General features: G+C 38.7%; 1 protein-coding gene across 1 annotated transcript in view; it reads right to left on the bottom strand.

Annotated features, from left to right (window-relative positions):
• Positions 1-11,871, bottom strand: part of myo1ea (myosin IEa) — a 52,741-nt gene extending 40,870 nt beyond the window's left edge. The window contains 1 exon segment of the mRNA XM_030724965.1: positions 11,568-11,871. Within this exon segment, the coding sequence (XP_030580825.1) occupies positions 11,568-11,570 (3 nt within the window). The 5' untranslated portion in view covers positions 11,571-11,871.
• Positions 11,872-14,910: the final 3,039 nt, after the last annotated feature.

The raw sequence follows: 14,910 nt of genomic DNA, 5'->3' as shown, positions 1-14,910 counted from the left end.
GTGAGGCTGATCCTTCTGAATGCATTTGTTTCCATCTGAGTTCACTTTGTCCTGCCTGGACCTCAGTAAAGCCACAAACTGTTTTCATTGTTCTTAACTGACAAGCTCACACATCCTTACTCAAGTTAGGAGCTTTTGTCCATCAGAAAAACCAATGTTAATAGAGAGTGCTGGCTCAACCACAAAGAGAAAATAAGTGAACATGCTACATTTAATTTCTCTCTGCTATGACTGGAATGGAAGTGTGCCGAGAAGGGAGAGGTAATAAGCTGGAGACGTAGGAGGTAAATGTCACATATTCTGAGGATTGTTTCATCTGTTTGGACTTGAGCCTTTTCTAATGAGAGAAGGATACTAAGAAAATATTCCCACTTACAGCAGTATACTGAGGGAGTAGCTGCACGGGGAAGGAGGGCTGCGCACGTACAGACATCAGGGAGACGCCTGAAAGAATCACACTCATCTGCTGCTGTCTGCCGAGCAGCACCAGCACAGTCAGGGGCTGATACTCAACTGACTGCAGGGATGTTTGGTTGGAGTGTGACTTTGAGCCAAAAATGCTTCTTTATACTCCCATTTAATTAACTCTTTTCCACTCATTTAAATCCAGACACTTTATGTAGCAGATGTTTTTCTTTTTTTAAAGCTACAGTTACTATGACACAGCATGCATTCATTACAACCTTATTAAATGGGATCGCTGCGCATGAACCAGACTGTATCTGCTATTAAAAAAAAACAAAAACTTTTTTGGCAGATTCCCAACCTTGGCACCTTAAATGAGAGCCTGCTTGGTGTTACTGTGACCAGTGGTGTAGCATTTATTGTAGTTAATTCTGTTGCATTCAATGTGTTAGAGTTGCAGTTGTGTTTCGAACATATTCATTAATTTCAGTGTGTTATTGTTGTATGGCTGCTATTTACTTTCTGTTGTGAAGCTTTGATTAGGGCAGAGTGAGATTAAGAATCTCTTTTGCGAGACATTCTGCCCTCTTACTTGGGCTGACAAAAGCAACATTAACCTAGGACGTTTCCATGGTGGGAGAAACTGCACAAGTTGCATGAGTGCTTGGAGAACATGCAAACTCCACAAAGCTTGAATCCAGGACTCTCTTGCTTTGAGGCAACAGTGATAGCCACTGAGACATTGTGCTGCCATCTTGTTAACAGCACAACAAATAAGAGAACCCAACTGTCAATAACTGTGACTCAGGACTTCAATTAGATGAAGGGTGGATACATGATGCTTCACTGGTTACACAACAAACTAAAGTTGTCCATTTCAAAGCACTAATTATTTAACAAATGTCATTTAACATGCAGCCATACCAACATTGATACCTAATCACTTCCCTTTTTATGGCAAATAATATGGAATGTAATTTCTGACATTCAGCTTTTACAGGTTTTATGGTATGAAATCCCTTTAACTCAGTTTACAGGAAAACTTACTACTGTTACCGTAGCTCTGGGGTTATGGAGAAAGAGTACAAATGCACACACATTCACACACAAGGGACATCTGGCACAATGTGAAGTCTATAGTGGCCATAACAACAACATCATCATCATGCAACCGCAGACTTCCCTCTGAGCACAGCCATACACAGATGTAGTAAAGCAAAGAGCTCTGACATCACTCACATATGATACTATATATATATATATCAAATGTGTGTTTTATATATATATATACATATAAAACACACATTTGATTAGTTTGATAAGTTTCATCTAATCAAATCTGATTAGACATTCAAATCCAAAAATGTAACCAGACCTTTTCCCAGAATTTACTAGAAAGGAATTTCAACATCACTCCTGATCCATAAGCCCAGGCTTTCCCTTCATGCAAATACCATTACCATATATGGAAAGTGTGTGAGCAACTCTGGCTCGGGATACAGGAAATGGCTGGGTTTGATTCAGTATCATAAGCGGCACTTTCCCCCTTATTTCTCCCTTCTGTGCCATTTTTCCCTTTTCTGCCCCAGAGTCTGAAACAGTGAGCCCACCATGTGTTAGGGCTAGATTTCTAGCTCTGCCCTCTGAGCCAAATCTGGATAAATGCCATGAGAACAAATTCCTCTGTTCTAAATTAAGAAGCAGCTAAAAGCCGTTGATTACTCTGTACCAAAAGTCTGGAGAAATCACACAACTTTATACGAGCACATGGCTGAGAAATGCTTTGTAAAGCTGATCGCAAGTGGTAAAAGTAAAGAGAACAGGATTCTATATAGGACTGCATCCTGTTTCTCTATCTTTTGTCTTGGATTAGACTGCTTTATGTGAGACTCTGCATCTGATAAGACCTCAAAGACCTCAGATTAGTTGTGCAGCCATGTACAAGTTTACTTGGCTTGATTTCTAAAGTCAATCCTGCCTTTTAAATATCATGTTCTGATCACTGCTCTCATGAAGGCTACTTTTGAGTTGATGACAAAAAAAAAAAAAAAAAAATTGAGCAAAGCCTACGAGTTTGTTTGAGCAGGCAGCTCGAGTTGCACTCACTCACTCACCTCACGTCACACAACAAACACACCCTCCCAATTTGTCTATTTGTCCATTTTAGCTGCAAAGTTTCCCATTGCACTCTCTGACATGTCAGGGCTGATGCTGCCCTGCTTTGCTCCCTGCTGTTTCAACCCCTCCACAACTCCAACCTCCACCTGTTAGCTCCTGGGGGATGTTTACTCATTAATCCCCAGTTTAGCTTTGCGGGGTATGATAAACTCGGAGCCTAGATACCAAACTCAAACTTCACTGTTTTGCTGCAATAAATCAGTCATTTCAAATGTGAACTGTATGACCAAACTGTAGATGTGATGCTTACTTTCTTACTTAACGTTGTAAACTGGATGAATGACAATAAAATCATGTATTCTTTCCATGACTGGCAACCCTTTTTCAAAGTATATCATGAGTCTGAACATCAACCTTAACCTTAAGATGTTCCTTCTGATAGACAATCATGCTTTTTTTTAAATATTTTTTGTTGAAATCCCATAAAGTTATTACAACTGTCTGGAAAACAGGTGCTCCTCCTCAGTTTAATCACCCTGGCCTTGCTCTTCCAAACAGAGTCATATGGTAGCTATCGGAACAAAAGGCATCTGAATGTTTGCTGTGAGCAATTACCTGTCTCAGTCCGATATCCCTGCAAGGTTCATTGTGAAGAAATATGGCTTGCTGTAAAGAATTCTTAACTAGAAAATACTCAAAGAAAAAACAAAACACAAACACTGACCAAAAAGTAAACACAGGATATTTAGTCACTCTCTTACTCTAGTACTACGCCAGCTGAACTGTCCATTCAGTGAGTGTGCCAAAAAAAAAGTCAGGGAATCACATTCATGCTAGTAACAGATGGGTTGATTTTGACTGATCACCCCCCCCCCCCCCCCCCCACCACCACCACCACCACCAAACCCTTGTTAGGGTCCAAAACATATCTGGTTTAATCTATACTAAACAGCCCTTAAGGGGGTACTACTCTCTAAACTGAATTCCCACCTGGTCTCTGCTGCTTACGTTTGTACTTTCTAAGATTAGTCACTGGATGTAATTGGGCCAGATGCAGATGAAACCGCTGACTAAGACAGCTGGCCTTTCCATGCTGGAGGAGAAGATAAACAATGATGAGATACAGAGCAGGAGCTCAGCAGAAGAAGCAGAGAGTGCGGTGTCAGAGGAGCAGTGACCCAGTGTGAGGCAGTCTGATCCGGTCTGAACTTCTCAGTGAGGAGATGGTCATTACAGTCAAACTAAGCTAAACTAAATCAAACTAAGTCAAACTAAACACACACACACACACACACACACACACACACACACACACACACACTGAAGTGATGCTGAAGTCTACAGCAGAAACTGGAGCCCAATTAACCCACTGTTTAATCCACAGAGCAGTACTCCCTCTAAACTAAAATGACTAATTCTGGCACAACTAAAGATAATTATAGAAAAAAATTGTTTCATTTTTTATAGCTATGAAGGTAAAACTCAATGCTGCATTACAGTTAACTGAGTTAAAGTGTGACATGGCTATATGTGTGCAAAAGCACATTTTGTGGTACTGCAGCCAACATGCAGTCACATTTGTCTCGACATAAACATACACACAAAGAAAGAGGGAAATGTGTCACTACACCAGCATCCAGACTGAGAAGACTGAGAAGAAATATGAGCTCCTATCATATTGAGATATACAATACATAGCCTCCAGGCTCACATATTTAACACTGACAGCAAACTGCGACCTTTGAATATAGATGACTTGAACTGCATCGTCCAACCAGTATATCAGTAATGTAATGTAATGAGTAATGTATATCAGAAACTTACTATAATAGAGTAGTGCACAGAGTATAGGAGCAGCTTTTTTATGAATATAGCTGATTCTACTGGAAAAAAAATGTTAGCTTATCTATTTCCATCTGACAGCCGTAGATCACAGAGTGGATTTGAATGTTTCTCACATTAACTCCTAACAGGAAAAGTCTGGTTTTCAGTCTCACACACACCTACTGAAATGAGCTGCAACACAGCTCATTATAGTTATAAGCAAAACTATAACATTAATAACTTTTAATTATAAGTTAGGTTATGTTTACTTGTGAAGGTTATGAATTTCTGTGGGAAGTTTGCATGTTCTCCCATTGCCTGAGTGGGTTCTAGCCGGGTAATTCCAGCTCCCACAGCCCAAAGACATGCGTGTTAGGTTAACTGGTGATTATGAAAATTTGCCATAGGTGTGAAAAGTTGTCTCTTTGTGTGGCCTCAGAGGTCACAATCACTCTGCATATTCAAATGTACACTCTCAGACAACTTAAAGAAGAAGTGGTTAAAAGAAAAAAAAATTACACACACTGACATAACAATCTTACATCTTTGTATCTCCCCAAATCACAGCCACAATGCAAGTGGCTCTTGAGTAAATCAAACCCAAACACATAGAGACGCTATAGATAGATTGGATAAATAAGACAGATAGATATGATGACACCAGTCACTTGGATGTAACTGGGACACCATCATAAATAATGTAACCAACAAGCCTGCCTTGAGTTTCCATGTTTAGACTTCTCACACTGCTGTTATGGATCTGAGCTGTTAGAAAAGAATAATAAAAGGAATCTTTTCTTCTGTGAGGATCTGGAAACATGAGCACTGACTGTTTGACATTAATATGCTGAGCCTCCAGGGCAGGGCTGAGCACTGCCCCTCCCAAATAAAAAGGCTAGAATGATCAAGAGTGAATGGATGCTTTAACCATTAGTCTTTTAAATGGATGACAATAGCAATAAGGCAGCTAATTAAATATAATTCATAGATGACGTGTTTTAGGGTGGAACTCAGCTGAAATCAAGAGACAAGAGACATATCAAAAAGTGCTCCATTTTCCTTTTTAAAACAGCTGTAGTTAAACATAAACAAACTATGTGCAGTGGAAACTAATTACCATATTTAGCCACGACTGGCACCACAGCAGGGCCTCAAAATTCAGTGCAATATAAGCCACAGTCAACCTAAAATGAACACGCAAAAAATACATGTTAAAACACATCTGAGCTTTCCGTGTTAACTTCAGCTTCAATTAATTATTCAGTGCTCCCAGCTCTTCTTAGAAGGTGAAGGGAGAATCTTGGGAGTCAGTCTGGCATGAAAGAAGAAATCTTAAAGTTGTTTTTTCTAGCAATTTGCCAAAAATGCCTTTGTTTTTGACTACATAATAAGGCCTCCAGCATTTCATAATACACCATGGACAGAAAAATTCTTTAGTATGAGCACTAAGAAGCTACAGTTGCAAATGACATTATTAAACAACTGCCAGGAAAGAAGGAAATTACTAAAGTCAAGGTCACCGAGATCAGATCCAGATGAATCAGAGCAGTTGTATCCCAGAGGTATCGCTTCTGCTTTTTTGTGTCTATTAAAAATCTGAGCTTAAAGCACACTTCAGCTGCTGGAAAACCAAAGTACATCCCTGAAAAGCACACAGCATTAATTGAATTAACTTACTGCTGGCAAAACTATACTGAATACAGAAAGCAGAAGATGAATTATTTTCCACCAAAATTCCTGTATCGTGACTGAAGGGGTTAACCTAAGAATACGTACATTTTTCCAGGATGATGTTTTATAACTGAACTTGTTTTTAGTCTTTCATGCTAGACTAAACATAATTTTTCCATAACTGTTTTCGCCCACAGCTTCATTAAATAGCATGCAAATGATAAATGTGACTTTAATGATGCTGAATCCACAAAAGTGAACCCAAGGATAACGTAACTAAACAAATGACTCAGCTGTTTGATTCATGCTCGTATCGCTCAGAAAGTCAACAGCTCGCTAGTCTCCAATAGTTCCCAATGCCTGCTGCATTTGACTAAATGAAAATAAGCTAGCCTCATTAACACAAAATGGGCAAAAGTATCTGCTACTTTATAAAATAAATAAAACTGTAGATGGATAAAGATAAAAGTGAAAATTATTTAAACCACTGATTGTATTAATTTACTTATTTAGGCTGCTGTAAGTGAACACTTGCATCCATAATGTCTGCAGTGATAGAAACATCCAAAGCCAATGTGGAGAGATTCCCTGCAGTCCATTTAAACTGTTTTAGCCACGGCCATAATCAGCTATGAGGTCACAGAAATCTGGACTGGAGGGTTTTTTGTTTGTTTTTTCAAAACAAGACGCATGAATCAATGTGTCAACTCTATGATGTTATGCCTCTGATTGGCATGTGTTTAGGGGGTTCAACTGATGCATGACTCATGAGAAATACCAATTGGTTGGGTTTGGCACAGGGTGTGAATCAGAGGCACAGCCGGGCCAGAGGCATTGAGTAAGTAACTTCTTTGTCTTGTGCTATTTTAATTTCAAGTGAAGGAATAATTCCATATTTTGCTGTTTTCTTTTATTTCACAATCACTCATCTTCCGTATTTCTATATATATACAGTTGCTCCTGTAAAAGAGGGAAGCTCTATGAAATAAAGTCCTTTACAGTTTTCAAATTTCTGGTGTTTGTTGTATTCCAATTTTGGGATTGAGTCCGTTCAGAAGTGTATGCTTTTCTATTGGTTATTGGAGCACAGCTGCTATATTTATGTTGGAGAAAGAATTCTGGACCTTAGTAATTTCTAAACTGGTTATGGCCCTGGTTTCAGCCTATCTATAGTTCCTGCACAGCTGCAAGCCACTTTGCAACCCATCTCCAAATCAGTTCCCTCTGTTTCTTGCTGTATCTGACTTTCATTTCTGCTCTCATTGATACCTGCTTTTTTTTTTTTTTTTTTTTACACCAGGTGGGGGTGGGGTGGATGTTGAGGTTTCTTCTGTTTTTCTCCTTTCTATGTATGCACATTGATTGGTGGGAGGGTCCCTGACCAGAGCCACACCAACAAATGTAAATGACTGCATATGGAAATAATAGCTTCTTTTGATTATAATGGCCCTGATTGAACTAGTGTTTATACATGATCATCAAGTTCAGCACTATACTATTTGTATTCTTTAGTCACTGCCTGAATCCACAGTGAGTCAGGCCTGCCACGGGATATGTGCCAGAAAAGACAACTAATTCAAACCAGCTAATTCTGACTTTGTTTCCAGTCAGTTTGTTCATGTCTTTTATAGAACAGCTGACAAGGCTTTTATTAAAAACTTGGACTCAGTTCTTTTTCCTCACTGATCACTGTCTACAGCTGTGTGAATTTTTAACACATGGTTTATTCCACAAATAGACAACTTGATCCATCTATCTATTCATCTTTCCTCTTAACCGGTTATCCAACCAGGGTCCAGGGGAGAATGAAGCCTTATGCCAGTCAATTACGGGGCAACACATACTCACACATACAGCCAATTTAGAATCACCGTTTAAGTATCATACATGTCTCTGGACTGAGAAGAAACCAAGGTTCCCTTTTAACAAAATGTGTGTTTCTTTTTCTTATTTTAATTAAATAAATTAAACAATGCAACAAATTAAGGTTGCATCCGGTTCCTATTCCTTAATCACAGATGTCTGTTCCTTTGTTGCTGTTAGCTTAATTATTAGCTAACAACAACAAAAGCAAAATCACTAACAATAACTAATGTGTCAGAGTGAGAATCTAGCTTCTCGTAAGTTCAACCTCGAAATCAAACACATTGTATATTTGAATTTTCTACCTGCACAGTTTCACTGTGAGAAGATAAGGTTAAACAATAGCAGACAACAAGCCACATTTCCTACAATTGGCAGCTTGAGACATTAGACAAATGAGAGGCTAAGAGTGTAGATAAGCAGAGCAAAGTTGCACTTTGAGTCTGACCTTGTTCCTGGTCCGTGATTAGGCAAGCCATACATGCAAATAGGTGGCTATAATAGGACAGTGCGTGGTTCAGGGTGAAACAAGGAAAATAAAATAAACATCAAGGTCTGGCACTGAGCGTGCCTACAGGATAATGTTGACACAATAAGAGCATTTACAAGCAGGTTAATTTATCCTTTATTTTATTACTATATTACCTGCAAAATAAAAGAGAGAGGACAGTTAAGGTATGGAGCTGGAAAGAACAAGCTAAGTCTGACGCACTACAACTTTTTAAAATATTCACTGTCATGAATAAAAAGAAAGCAATTCCACCTGATATGTTATCAAACTCAGTCACCATGAGAACTCCATAAAAACATGACAGCTGTGTAATTATTAGCCACACAGAAAAGACATCCTGTTAATCACTGTATCAGAACTGTATGACTCAACACTCGCTCCTGATGCAGCTACTTCAGCTGACCGTTGGTGGTCAGCTGAAGTAGCTGCATCCTCTCCACATCACTGAAGACAGAACCAGAACTATAGCAGAGTAGGCAGAGCTTCTCTTCTTGGTAAGTCTTTTAAAAACAAGGCCAAAGCCAAACTGTGCAGTTACTGGGGATTTTTTTGGGCAAAGGGGACACATTAAATTAACACAGGGTGGGGAAAAAAAACTGCTGAGTGGTCCTCACCAAACCACTTCCAGTAAAAGAATCATGTTTCAAAGTTACTAGAGGCCTCAGTGTCATCACCATATCACTCACTATGAAGACACGACTATCAAAATATCCTTCTGTTGTGATAGATGATTCATCAAGCCTTTTTTTTTCTGTGGAAATACTGCTTAGCCATCACATATGGATGACCGAATTCCCTGTTTGTTTGTTTTTGCCAAAACAAACCCAAAGCTCTTTGCTATATGACCCTCATGTTTCATTTATCACAGCTAATAGCTGTACTGCAACAAAGAAATAAATATTATTGCAATAGCCAAGGTGTCAGTAATCCAGCCGCATTGTGCTCGAAATGTATGTGCAGGAAGATCTGGCGCTTTGATGTTTAAGAAATCATGTTCAACTGGAAAGAAAGGCATGGCTCCAAATTTGAGTTTTAGGAAAGATATTTTGTCCAACTGAAAAGATGTAATAAATTAGTAAATTATCACGGGATGTGCTCATGAGTGACAAATCCAAAACAGGGTGAAAACAAAACGATTACATCTGCTTGCAATCATTTGTAATAATAAATAATAAATAATAGATGTTATGGAAATGTTACACTTCTTTTGAAAACAGAGAAACTACAGTTGCACACAGAAGTAAAACCAGATTTGACACTTGTGCAAAGTAGAAAGCTCAAAAACCTTTGGGTAGTTGACAGCTTGTGTTTACAATGTGTTTGACACATTTATAAGCAATTTATAAGCTCCTCTTGTCCTCAGTGATTTACAGCAAGTGCAATGGTAGAATGAGTCAGCACTCATGGGGTCCATCAGCACAAACAGCAAATCAGTGAAAACCTAAATTCGTAACAAAGATGTATGGAACTGATCGAGAGGAGCGTGTGAGCACAGTGAACTGCAGCGACAAGACTAACGAGTTCCCCAGGTCCACAGAATGGGTGTTCATCCTGTTTTCAAGGACAGGGCTTGAATTCCAGAGCAAATCTCTACAGTGGCGATGGGTTTGAAAATGGAGCACCCAGCTCTGAGATGAAGGGAGAGGGGGGGGGTTACTCAGTATGCACCTCCCTGCTGGAGAAACTAATGCAAACCAGCTGCTGTCGTACTGACTTGCTATTCGGCATCTGGCAGAGAAGGAACCACTGAGCGATGCTGGTGTCTGCTATTCCAGACAGCTACAATGACAGTCAGACTATTCTCTCCCTCTTCTGCTGGCCTGCATGAACTGATAGTCTTTTTAACTTCTTGTAAAAAAAAAAAAAAAAAAAATTATAAATACAAATCAATAAAAGGTTTTCATTCATGTTGAGTCTTAGAAGTATCTCTTGAAGCTTCTTTTTCTTCTAAGTGTGGTAGATAAGTTTTATCATTCCACACCATTAAAGTCATATCTGTCATTGCGTTTTTCTATTCTCGATCAAGCAATCAAAATTTTAGGCAACTATATAACCAAATACAAAATAATAATAATAATATGCCACTGGAAACATGTAACTTTAACAAGAGTGTGTAAGTGTCAACAACTCCACAGAAGCAGTTAAATGCTGCAGGAACATATGTTATACTGACTGGATTGTATGGTAACCAAACCTACAGGTTTTAGTGCAGCACTTAAGAATCAAAGACTGCAACCAGGTTTCAGGTCTACCCGTTTTAAATGGACATTGTTTGTGTGCATGTGGACAAGGCATGTTTGAAACCTGACTTGCTGTACAGACACGTGGAATAGGTTCGTACCTCGAATGGTGTTCACTTTTTCAGTCAATTGAAAGGATATTTCTTTACATGAGCCCTGAACAAACCTATATTTTGTGTTTTTGAAACTCATTACACCCCCTTTACTTAAAGATCCTGTCTCCAACATCAGTGATGCAGCCATATTATTAAGTGACAGTCTGCTAAAAATCTGTATCAGCTGTATTATTATGTCCTCAAAGTGGGAATTCCTCCAAAGAGGACAGACTTAAGGATCTGTTGCCAAAATACAGTCATGCAAAACATACAACATCTTTCATAACTTAACTTCAGGTGTGTCTCCTGCAGGTATGGCATTCAGAAACCAGGAAAAACCTGTCTCTCTGCGATGCACTGACACACAAGAAGCTGCACACAGTAGGCTGTGCACGTTCCACCTGACGTATGCTACCTGGCTGCATTGTCCTCCTAACCGGTTTTTGTTGTGTTTTTGTTCATAAAAGGGACCGAGCATCCGTGGTTTCTAACTATTTTCGCCACAGGCACTATAAAGGATAGGACTGTTTGACTCAACTGGTGTTGCTGTTTATTATTGTAGGATATGCTAAAATATGACTCAAAAATACCTAAAATTAATAGAGTAGCCAGTGTAAATTTATATTTTTATGTTACAAGCCTTCGGTGAAGCAATCTGTGAGGTATATTTATGGATATGTGAGTATTAGTTCGGATTTCTTTAATATCAATGGAAAAAAATTTAAATTTATATTTAAAATCCACACGTTGAACTCCTGAGACAACTTAAACAGGCAGAATAAATGTTCCTTGATAAATATTTGGACAAATAATATCTCAGCCAGTGTAAACATCACTCACCATCCTCTGCCCTCACAACAGTCGCGGTCTTCCCTGTCGTACTTCCAGCAATCCACTATCTGAGCGAACCTCAGGGAAGTTCACGCTATTTAAAACGAAGTCTACTTATTTAGCCAAAAGCCAAACTCCAAAATCCCAAATTTACACAAGTTATTCCCGATAAATTCCGAACAGCACGGATACGGCTCCTCAGCTGTGTCCTCCTCCGTCCATTATTGTACAGTCAGCTCTATGTCCTCCACTGACAGCAGCAGAACAGCGAACAGATAGCGAGCTGGATGGTAATTTACGGAGCAGTGCTCAAACCCCGACAGTAAAGCACAACACAGGAAACTCAGCCACAGGGTCCAATCAGCGGGCGCCGAGCGCTTAAATATTCATTAGCTGCCGGGGTGAGGCAACTGGGCATGCGCAACTTGTTCCCTAACAACACACTCAAACATAAGAGGACGACTCAGGTCTCCTCATAAACCTAATCTGTCTTCAAAGAGAGAACCGAAAGCAAAATAGACAGTACTGTAATCCCAACTCACCCGAAGAGCACGTGTAGGTTTTACTGTTAGCAGGTCCTTACATCTTTGAGGTAAAAGTAGCAAAGGGAACACAAAGTAAAAGTCATGCATTAAATGTTTACTTAAGTGTAACACAGACTTAGTGTCCAAGGCAAGAGAGATGTACTCATCATACAGAATAAAACCAGGCTTACTGTAAGAGTACAGCTGGTAAATGAACTGTTCTTAGGGTGCTTTTCTACTCTGCTTGATCACTCAAAGCACTTTATACAACATGTAATTCACCCATTCATACAAGCACTATATCTAACATTCACACTCCGATGAAAGGAGAGCGACCTGGGATTCAGTATCTTGCCCAAGTACACTTTGGCATGCCAGGGATCGAACCACCAACCTACCAATTAGTAGGTGACCCGCTCTACCTTCTCCACCCCAAGGCCTTATTCTGCTCATTTTATATCCTGCACGGATGCTTGTGAATTTCCTCTTCAGGCAGCAGTAATGTCTTGTGTCTTGTTTTTTACCTTGTTAAAACAGATCAGGACTGTTTTGTTTCTCTCATTTTAATCAATAAACTTATATATTACTTATTATGATGAACTTATTACAACAGAGCAAATCTATAAAGTTACCACAAAACTGTGCTGTACTGGAATACATGTACTTAATTACAGTTAGGCTATTTTCCCAGCACTGTACCTTTTCACTGTCACTGTTCCTTTCTGATTTTATTAATCGCTCTGTTCTCATTTCCCTTTATGTATTTAAAATCCAACCTATTATTTTTGTTAACTTTGAGAAATTTGTCAAGTTATTCAGTGTCCACAAGTCATGTTTATGCACAGGGTTGCAAATGTAACACCATGCAATATGCAAAATTCAAGCTGATATAAGTTTGTGAAAGAGCAACATTAAAAGGCCCTTTCTTTGTGTATCGCATGTGAAATAATAATTTGAACTTCATGCACAGATTTGGTGATGCCAGTCACACTAACTGACCGCATAAGGTTTGGACCCATTAGGCAATGAACACTAGTAGATGCCAGCACAAAGGATTTCAGCTAATCAAGTTATCATTTATTACAGTTCTTATTGGTATTTAGCTCAAATGACATGGTTCAGATTAGCATGAAGCAGATGGTCAGTATAAGTATGAATCTTAGAATTAGTATTTGTCTGATCTGCTGATGAAGAAATACTCTAATAGTGTTACTCTATTCAGCAACTTTTAAGATCCATTACCAGATTAGGGACAGAGTCAGCATGTAGGCCAGCAATTTAAAATAGAAGATTCAGTACAAAAACATACATGTGTGCAGCTGAAGCACAATCTAAAAAAGCAGCTCATGAAGCAGACAAGTCCTCTAATCTTTTGATTTACATTTATGACAGTATATAAATCCCTTTTCGAAAAGGTGGATGAGGAAGAGATGGATCAAAAGTCCAAAATGCCAAGAGTGTTAGGTTGTGACTGGCTTATACTCTGAAAAATAATGATAATTAAAAAGTGTATGGCTTTATATAAGTCTGTAACACTTGTTTACATTGAATAAAGGATGAAAAAGTTTAACATTTTGATTCTGTTTACTCTTTTGACATTTTGATAGGGAATGTATGCTGGGAAATACACATGGTTCAATCTACATTAAATCTACGACATACAAAACATTAAAAAACAAAACACTTATTTACTTACTAACAAATGTAAATGAAACAAACAGGAACATTAATGTGTTTTTAGAAGCTCATTTCCACTTCTGCCTGCTTACAGTTTTTTTTTAATTTGTTTGCCCCTAAATTTAGTTCCATTTCATCAGCAGACAAATAAAAATGGGACTCAAAGGCCTTTCAGAAAACCCTTTTTGAAGTTTTTGGGTGGCACTGGTATCCAGTTCTCACAGCCAGTCTCCAGCCAGACTGAGGCTTGCCTTGAAATAATGTTGGGCGGTCAGGCGAGTCTCTGGGTGTAACCCGTCTAGTAGGCAGCCTCTGTATGCATAGACATATACTGGTGTGTGTGTGTGTGTGTGTGTGTGTGTGTGTGTGTGTGTGTGTGTGTGTGTGTGTGTGTGTGTGTGTGTGTGTGTGTGTGTGTGTGTGTGTGTGTGTGTGTGTTGCATTTAAATGAATCTCAAAGACAATGTGAACTGCTCACTACTTCTTGTAATGCACAAAGATAAATCCGCAAGCTTGTGATTTGACTCTGGTGTAGTGTTTTGTCACCACCTTGTGGACATTTAAGGAAATCTCCACAAGGTGGAGTCAAATACAAACTAAACGTTTTTATTCTCACAGGATTACAGTTAATAACGCTCTGTGTGTGTGTGTGTGTGTGTGTGTGTGTGTGTGTGTGTGCGTGTGTGTATTTTATTTCTTTCTAAAGTTTTGTTTTGTTGTTTTTATTGCCTTGTAGGGCTAAATAATCGTTGTGTTTTTATCTTTTATGGTGAGCACATTGAGTTTATGTGTAATGAAATGTGCTATATAAATAAAACTGACACTGACATCATCATTATGAATTTCCCCCTGGGATCAATAAAGGTATTCTTATTCTTATAAATAAAATGAAAGTATTCAATTTAAATAGAAAGACTATGGATGGACAAATTAGCTATTGAAGTTTAATCCACGGCATACGCAGTAATAATCGAAGTGTGAAAAACCCAATCATCGTGAACTGCTTTATGACTTCATCATATGTAGTTGTGGGGTTTTAATTATGAAATGAAACCTATTTCAAAGAGAAATAATTTCTGAATCTTATTCAATGTACAGTTTCTTTCTTTTTTTTAATTTTTTAAGGTATTTAATTCAGAAAGTGACAGTGA

Source organism: Archocentrus centrarchus, chromosome 3 (assembly GCF_007364275.1).
Source record: "Archocentrus centrarchus isolate MPI-CPG fArcCen1 chromosome 3, fArcCen1, whole genome shotgun sequence".
Taxonomy (NCBI): Eukaryota; Metazoa; Chordata; class Actinopteri; order Cichliformes; family Cichlidae; genus Archocentrus; species Archocentrus centrarchus.
Note: the sequence above shows the minus strand (reverse complement) of the source record. Positions and strands in the feature narration are given on the sequence as shown.